This window comes from Aplysia californica, unplaced genomic scaffold, assembly GCF_000002075.1.
Source record: "Aplysia californica isolate F4 #8 unplaced genomic scaffold, AplCal3.0 scaffold00135, whole genome shotgun sequence".
Classification (NCBI taxonomy): domain Eukaryota; kingdom Metazoa; phylum Mollusca; class Gastropoda; order Aplysiida; family Aplysiidae; genus Aplysia; species Aplysia californica.
The window spans coordinates 1,281,680-1,290,778 of NW_004797405.1; the positions used below are offsets into that span (position 1 = coordinate 1,281,680).

General features: G+C 40.5%; 1 protein-coding gene across 5 annotated transcripts in view; it reads right to left on the reverse strand.

Moving 5' to 3' along the window:
* Positions 1–281: 281 nt before the first annotated feature.
* The window catches only part of LOC101851797, a 27,988-nt gene continuing 19,170 nt past the window's right edge, over positions 282–9,099 (reverse strand). For all 5 annotated transcript variants that reach the window (XM_005096700.3, XM_005096701.3, XM_005096702.3 and 2 more), the window contains exons 3-4: positions 6,372–6,449; positions 282–2,779 (exon numbers count right to left, since the gene is read on the reverse strand). In XM_005096700.3, coding sequence (XP_005096757.2) covers positions 1,827–2,779; positions 6,372–6,449 — 1,031 coding nt within the window. In that variant the 3' untranslated portion in view covers positions 282–1,826. The remainder of the gene's footprint in view (positions 2,780–6,371; positions 6,450–9,099) is intronic.

A 9,099-nucleotide genomic window follows, 5' to 3' on the forward strand; every position in this document is an offset into this window, starting at 1 on the left:
GTATACCCTAAATTATAAATGATGCGTCGAACACATTTTTTGATTTCCTCACGTGTTTGAATTATCAGTGCTTGACAGTAGAACTATTCTAAAATTGTAAATTACAGTATTACAAAAGAATTATTTACTTCAACCAAAAAATAAAATAAAATCAAGCTGTAAACTAACATGAAAACAACCAACATGAGTTCTGCACACTCATATGTGAGGCAGCGTGGTGAAATCAGGCGCTCGTCAAAATACGAAATAAAAAAAGTCTGCATTTTTTTGGCGATGGGCAATTTTTTTCTAATTTTCTTTTTTCGGCTCAACACCATTAAAAACACATTTCTGTGTGTCTTTTTTTTACTGAAACATGTTGATTTAAGGCACAAAACTGTAAATGTGCAGCCTCTAGCAGCCTGTAAAGACTCAAGCTATGGAAGTCACCAAACTTTGGTGGCCATATTCTCGCTAAGTTTATCCGTGAAACCAGGCGACCCCATCACCTTCAATTGCAAATATCTCGACTTCTGGGGCCTATTAATGATAGATGAGTATTTTTTTTCACCGAAAGCAAGACAAATGAACAAGCTTTAACACGATACCAACAACTCCACATGTCCAAAAATTGACGAGCACCTTATTCCACCGTGTCGTGACACAAATATGACTTTATACAGTTGGGAGTGCCACAAAACTCTTATCAAACAGAAACTGAAACATTGAAAATAGTATATATATATGTATATATATGCACCATTATAGTTGTATTTACAGTGACATCAGACAAATCAAAGGACAAAAAAAAAATAGCGTATTAATTTAAAAACAACACACACGCGCGCGTGCACACACACACGCACGCACACACTCACACTCAGACTTGAGGTACATGTCAACAATTCTGCTTGACCAACCTGATTGCCACATTTGGGACAGTTCTCTCCTCCCCCCCTCGGCACTGTGCTGTCATAAGTGGTCAGCGATGCCCACAGCGCGCAGGAACTCCACTCGCTCGAGGGGGGGGGGGGGGGGGGGGGGGGCTTGAAAAGTTTGGGACAGTTGGCAGGCTTGCTTTATTTATCGTTAGTAAATGTGGCACAGCTGTCAAGTCTGAAATGAATTTGTACAGTTTAAACCCTTGTGACACTGTTACTCACTGTTAGGTTATTTAAGGGACAGGGCAAGCGCATTCGACATCCATCATCTCTGATAGGATGTAACCAAATGAGAAAATTCATGTAATGTGTCTTTCCCAAGGACACAACATCAGACAGAGCTGAGCCTCAAAATCTCTGAACCCGCAATCTCATGATGAGTCCAGCAGCCCCTGGAGTTTTATTTTAACTCTTTATTTCCAGCAAGCCTCTCCCAGTGCATTCCTTTACGTTAACTTGGACGTCCAATTATTATTCAGCAGCAGGTCTCTTTTACTGGGAGCCCTTTTATTAGAAGAAGAACTATAGAAATATGTTCACTTGTTTTGGAGTAATGACCAGTTTAGTGATGTGCATGTCAGTTTCAGATTTCATACCAAAATAAGCCCCCCCCCCCCGACACAGAGTTAAAACTACAGAATATTCAATTTCGTAAAATGTGCAGGAGAGCCAAACAAACACAGCTTTACAGCCAGTCTCTTTGAATATCTTCAAAACATTTTCCCCGCCATATTTCATTAAAATATTGATTATAATATGATACCACGCTAAGCCAGAATTTTGCGCCCTGTTTTGACCTATCAGGTGGAATCGATAAACTCAAATTTCATCCAAAACTAGATCTACAGTCTTTTACAATAAGACTCCAGGCCTAATCTATAAACTTCCAACACCATGCAGTCAAGTCTAATTCAGAGGCCAGCTCCAACCACTCTTATTGTGACTAGTAGAAAAAAGGTAATCTGAATTTTTCTCATAGCCATAGCTGTGGGGAGCTACTGAACCATGATGTGAACCCCATCCAACAGCCCACACAAAACCTCCGCTACTCCCAAAACATGTGTCTGCATCATAGGAGTAATATGATGCCAGCTCTTCGTCTACTCGGGCAATACCATACCCAAGAGTTATCCTCTTTTTATCCATATGGGGATGAGAAATAACAACTGATAAGCCTCGAACGTCATTAGTACAAAATTTATCATCGCAATAGCCCGTTAATTCAGCCCTTCTCTTACATAAAGTTCTCAGCTTTCTGCAAAAGTCAGCATCATGGGTCACACACATGAACATACCTCTATCTGCCGCAATACTGCTGTCTCCCATACCATGGCCTTTAAGTTTTACGGGGCAATGTTTACTTTTCATCTCATCCCAAAATGTCACATACGTTTTGATGCATTCACTCTCATCAAATACAACATGCGCAGCCGTCATAATGATTATCTCCCACCACACTTTATGAGGATTGTCAGATCCTTTGCATTCCTGACATTCACAAGGACCACTTTTCTCCTTCTTCCCTTCTCCATACTCTTCCACTTTCCACACCCAACCAGTGCCGCCCCGTCGATATTGAAAATTACCCCTGCTCTGATAAAACGGATATAACCTGTCTGAGCCTGGATACTTTTCTGGCCGGTCACGGCTAGTGAAGAAGACTGAGAGTTTCACAGTCAAATCAGCACAAGTCTTGATAGCCCGATGCAATTTTCTTTCTTTGTATTCACGAGGCAAGTGGTGTTGCCTGAAGTCGCTGACGTGACGAAAATTGTAGTGTCCTGGATTTTTCTTGCATTCCTTCATCAATGTGGCAGAGTCCGCCTCTTCACCAAACCAGACCTCCGTCTCAAACATACCTGATAGAAGACAGAAGCCAAAATAATTTTGTATGTTACCTTCATTTCGTTTGGAATATAATGTGCTAATCAATAGAATAAATATCTTCAAAGCCACAGTTTATCCGATACGCTAACCGAGCGCATTTCCTTAGAACTCTATGCAGCTTATATACACAGTATTATTTTTTTCTTTAACACTAGTTCTGATAATGCATCTCCCAGACTGGTCAGGTCACCCATCAAAATGGTTATGTTAATCCACTGACTCAAATCTGTACAGTCAATTCAGTCCTATCAGTCTCTTAGTCATGTAGCCCACACGAAACCCGTTACATTCTTCACCAATCCCAGATCTAGACCTTTCTCTGTACAGTCGTCTCAGCCTAAATGCACAGTGCTCCGCAGGGGTCTTCCCCGCCTAACCGTGCGCTTACACGGAGTGTGTGTTTACGTGAACCCATGCAAAGGGGAAAGGGACACAGCCATCTCATTTCCTCAACATTTTAGAGTTGTTACATCCCTTGAAGGTGGGATCAAGCACCTGGTCGTAAGAATAAAAGACCTAACATCTACCATGTACATATTATTATGGTAGAGGTACATGGCACCTCCCTATCAGAAATTTGAACACAGTCAAGCATGCCCCCAGGGAGTTGACTACACCGAATATATTTACATGGTATCTTTAACATATTGCTAGCCGCGTGATTCAACCACCTAAGTCAAGTAAGTGTCAAGAGACAAATTTTTCTATGCTCGTACCTACGAATCTGAAATTCAGATATATGATATAATATGAAATAGGACGATGGTCTGTAACCAACTTAAAAAAAAAAAAAGCTTTCTTACATAAGTAACTGGACATAGGCGGTTTAAAGCAACCAAATCTGCGTGATTCAGCCGCGTAAGTGACAGTTATGACGGCGTCTGGGCCTTTGAATCACATTAATCAACGCCACTCGACAACCGCCAATGATCGCTATGGCGTATGAGTAATCGACAAAAGCAAATCATAATAGATTTTAAGAGTAATTATAAAGAAAGGAGTAATTATTTCAGTTAATTGGTTGGGTCTTCTGGGGCAAGACTGTATTTGGCCTCACGGAGTTAGTAAAAAAGATCATCTTAACGTTCAATTTGCACTGGATGTTTTTGTACAGTGTGTATCAAAGGCAACGAACGTTTGAGACAATGGGGTCGTTTTTGTTTCAGCCAGGTCTGAATGGTCCAGAACTCAAGCATTATAAGGGATGGGGGTGTTGTCTTGCTTTCTTAAACACATTAAAGATTATCCGTGAGCACATAGACAATACTATTTTTCAAGGACCTTTCAATTACACTGTGTGTGCTGTCCACTTCCATTTGTGTTTGTTCTTTTTCTAGGTACTTGTATTCAACAGTTTTGTTCTATCTGGTACAAATGTCACTGATTGCATTTGGCAAGATAGCGTTGTGGTCTGATAAGTACAGCCATCACTGTACTGTGTGTATAATGAACCTGGCACTGGCATATTTATTGTCAGTAGGCTCCTTCAGGAAGTTACTCACACAAGAAGAGAATTCATTGGCAGTCAATGGTCCTTCTCCGTGCCAAACGTGACACTTCACATCTTTGGTTACCAAATCTTAAAAAATATAGACAGCTAATTTGGCCATGTTATGATACAGTGAAGCAGATGCTAACAAATCAGCTTCCAAGTCCATGCACACGAGACACAATCTGGTCCCATCTACTGAGTTTTGTGCAAGCTTCTTGTTAGATTCTTTCTCTTACCTTGCATACATCACATTGATCCTTTCGACATACACATAACAACAGTTTGCTCTTTTTCAATATCTCTCTAACGTCGTCTGGGACAATGTGTGACTCTTTCCATTTTCTTTGGTACTCTCTATAAAGGCCTCTGAGGCTTTGAAAGAGTTAGTCAAAATAGATTTTCCCTGTATTCTGTCTGTAGTAATGGGAAATCAATTTCGTCAAGTTTGTCGAAGAATTACTTATAACAAAATTGGTTGTCCTCTTCTGCTCTCTTGTATTTGACAATCGTGGAGCTCCCATCTCCAAGTCATATGAACTATCTTTGCAATAGTCATGAATAACCACTGTGTGAGGGGAGTCATATACAAACTCATTTCTTTGCATATAGGTAGAATGTATGAGATTTGTTTAAAATTGAAGTGTAGAGCTGGAGAGTTGAGGTTGAAGGTTTGTTGAAGAGAGAAATTTCGGGGCAAATACGTTTACAAGTAGCTATTTTTTTTAAAGTGACAAATTAAGTATCATCTACTCGGCACTTATTAACGAATCAATAATTCAAGAAGGTACATGACAGACACGGCAAGGGGTGCACACTTCAAGTAAATTAAGAAACACGAAAAGTTGGGACAAAAATATTTTCCTTTTCCATTAGTTGTGCAGAATGTGAAATAAGCGCCCTTTAGCTGTCAATCATAGACTTTTTACAAAATTCATTCGTCAGTAGCTTTTGTCACAATTTACCAAATTGGTCGAGTCAGTATTAACATATTGGGGGCTCCAGTGGCTAAGTGAGTGGTGAGTTTTGACTCCAGCAATGTCAAGCAAGTGTCGGTGACACGGGGATCAGATGGGTGGTCACTGGAGTGTGTCCTTGAGCAAAACACGACAAACCTAGCTCAAATTTCAGGGCGCTGCACAGTGGCGACCGACAGTGGCATTGTTTGTAAACTATTCTGTATTTGTGTAATAGTGTGTATTTATGTATGTATTTATGCATGTATGTATTTATGTATGAACGTATCTATAATCATGTATTTATGTATGTATGTTTGAAATGTAAAACAAAGTGCCCTTCTGGGACAAATAAAAGTGTAATTTATTATTTTATTATTACTATTTATTATATTCCTTTATGCCATCTTGCCCTTTCTCAACTACACTACCAAACCAAGTGATAGATTATGCAAACTGCCATGACAAAATCTTCTGGCTATCGATAGTGTTCGAACGGAGTCGAAGTTAGCAAAGGCAGCATTTTGTTTTGATGTAACCCTCCAGTCTGTTTTGACAAAGGCCACAGTCGTACGTGGGTCACGCCGCCTACGCGACAGGTGAACACCTCAACAGGCCACTGAATCTGCATGATTCAACCACCCATTAGCTACTGGGCTGCAAAAGTGGCACTTAGGCGGCTGAATCACGTGGAAATTGGGGACTGGTGTGATATACTCTAAGGTATCCAATAAGCCCCCCCCCCCCTCCCTCCCCTGCTTATTAATTTTCAGGGTTTTTTTGCGCCGGCCCCCCCCCCCCCCGCCCCTTTTATTCGATACCTTAGAGTAGGCAATTGATTTATTGAAGGACTGAAATGCTTTGCAGTAACCTTTCAAACTCGGGATTTCAACAGAAGGGGTATCAAAGGTTGTACTACATAATGGGATCGAAAAGTGATATTCAAAAATTTTGTCACTTAGACGGTTGAATCACGCAGCTAGCGATATGCAAGTGACTACAGAAATTCCAGCAGGGGTAGGTAAAGATTGCTTTTTATTTCTTTATTTTTATCTTTTTATTTTTTTATTTATTTTTTTTGGGAGAGGGGGGTAGTGGGGAGGTATTATGTTTCTTCACCTTGACTTTTTCTGACGTGCTCCGCTCTTTGCAATAGAGTAAGTCCCTCCTCATCGGACTCCTCACTGTCCGTGCTCTCTGTGGGGAGAACATGACACATGACCATTGTAAACATGGAACTTCTTGTATTTGTTGCATCAAATCAATGCCAATTTAGACAAAGAAAAAAAAGACATTACATTACAAGTTAGGAAAAGATATCAAATTTGAAAGTATTTTTCAATTTACTAAACACTACGATAAACCACGTAGGCCATTATCAGTGCACATAGAAGATGTACTACAGTAGTCTCCACCTAAATGCACAGTGCTCGGGAGGGCAAATGAGCGTGTGTTTATACAGAGCGCGCATTTACATGAACCTGTGCAAAGGGAGAAAGGGATGCAGTCAGCTTATTTTCCTTGGGGTTGGGGGTCACTTTGGCAGATAATGTGACAACACATGACTGTTTTGTGAAGGTTTCCCTGACTGCGGTTATGAATTATAATGAATACAAAGGCGTTGAATGGGTGGGGTCATTGTACTGATGAGCACTATAAAATGTTGGGAACAAAAAGGAAACTGTTCGAGATAGATCTAGTCATAGGGAAAAGCGCTCAGCCACGCTGCTTTCCCTACAGCCTGTCATCTATTGCAACTCGGTAAATGCATGAATGACATCAGAATCAGACATTCCCCGAGACATTTCTTTTGTGATTCGTTGAACAAGTATGCTAAAAGTTCTTCCAGTGCAGCTAATTACTTTACTAACTTTTTATCCTATTGAGGCCTATCTAGTGTTCAACAGCATTCATGTGTGTTGCGCATTACAGGCGTAACTAAACATTATGTCACTCAAACACCTATCAGAAACCTTCTCTCAAAGACGCGTTTCGAGTGACCAACCAAATGAAATTTCAGTCCTTCCCCAACATAATAATAATAATAATAATAATAATAATAATAATAATAATAATAATAACAATAATAATAATAGATAGCATTTGTATAGCGCATATCCCCGCTCAACAGCAGGCTCTATGCGTTTTACACTAAATTATTACTACAGCAAACCAAAGAACACTCCAAAACATTCTCAGCTTCCCGTGAAGCATACTGTGCAAGCAGCTGATCAAGTGCTCAAACACTAACAAACTGACAAGATCTTTCGATGTCTATAGCCGGGTACCAATTCCCACCTGGGTGAAGTGAGGAACATTCGTGTAAAGTGCCTTTACCAAGGACACAACGTCGGGCCCCTGATGGGATTCGAACCCACGACCTTACGGTTGTGAGTCCGAGAGCCTAACCACATATCATCCGACCAGTCCTAGATCTGTACCCGTGGAAAGTTGGGTGTGAAAACTCTGTCCATCACTCTCTTTGTTCTGCGTGAGGGCCAGTCTCACTAAATATACATACAAGGGGCATACCAAAAGTTATTTTACTGGACCATGAAGGAATAAAGGTAGAAAGCTGGAATTTGGGGTGAAATCCAGCAATCATCTTCCTAGAATGCATATATCAATTTTGGGGAATTTCCGATTACTGGATTTACCACCAGCACACTGTAAGTGAATGGAGGTATGTTCTCCAGTTTCAACATAAAAATGAAGAAGATTGAGCACAGGGCAGTAATGAAGTTTTTTTTCTTGCAATGCAAGCAACAACAGTATATTTTTACGAAGATGCATGCTGCATATGGAACTGATTGCCTATCCTATTATGTGATAAAATTTGGGTGTAAAAAATTCCAATGCGGATTTGTGGACATTGAAGATTGCCACCATGATGGTCGCCCAGTGACAGCAACAACAGAAGGGAATGTGTTGCATATCAAGAAACTTGTGTTGTCTGATAGGGGAGTGACAGTCAAACTTTTGAGCAAAGAAACTAGGCTTAGCATTGGATCAGTTGAGCCAATCTTTAATGAACATTTGAATATGACCAAGGTATCTGCGAGATGGGCCTCACGTTTGTTTACTCCTCTCAAAAAGTGCAATGTGTTGATTATTGTTAATAATTGCTTGGTCTGTATGAAAAGGATGAAACTAAATTTTTTGAAAGACTTGTAACCATGGATGAGACATGAGTCCACCATTACGATCCTGAGTCAAAATCTACCTCAATGCAGTGGGAATCACCCTCGTCTTGATCACCAAAAGAAGGAAAAGGTGCAGCCATCAAGAGGAAAAGTGATGCAATCAGTTTTTTGGGGATCAAGAAGGAGCGAATTTTAGTTTTTAGTTTTAGTAAAGTTTTTACGGCGCTCACAACTGCATAAGGTCATATGAGTGCCAAGGGGTGGATGTCAACAGAGAAATCGTTAGAGGGAATCAGGCTTACTCTGTTCACCTCTGTAACTTCAACAGCACAAAGTCTGCTTCAACTATCAAGGCACCCCGGAAATAGAGGGTCACAAGAGTGTGACAAACATACAAAAGAAGTACAGGAAAAATGATGATAGTAAGGATTAAGGAAGAAAAAGCAGCAGTTCCCTGTTGCAGTTCAGGCACAGTTTTGAGCATGACACTGATGAATCAGCCCATTTAAAATTCTACTGTACATAAGAACTGGCTAATGTCCTCCCTTTGGGAATGGTCTAAAGACACTTCAGTCAGTTGCACCGCCCCGGGTGGGGGGATAAGGAGTTACTTAGTTTTAGTAGAGCATTTGCCAAAAGGTGGGATACCTGGGTGTGACAAATGAGGTCCAAAATCAACTTTATGTAATAATTCTTTAATCACC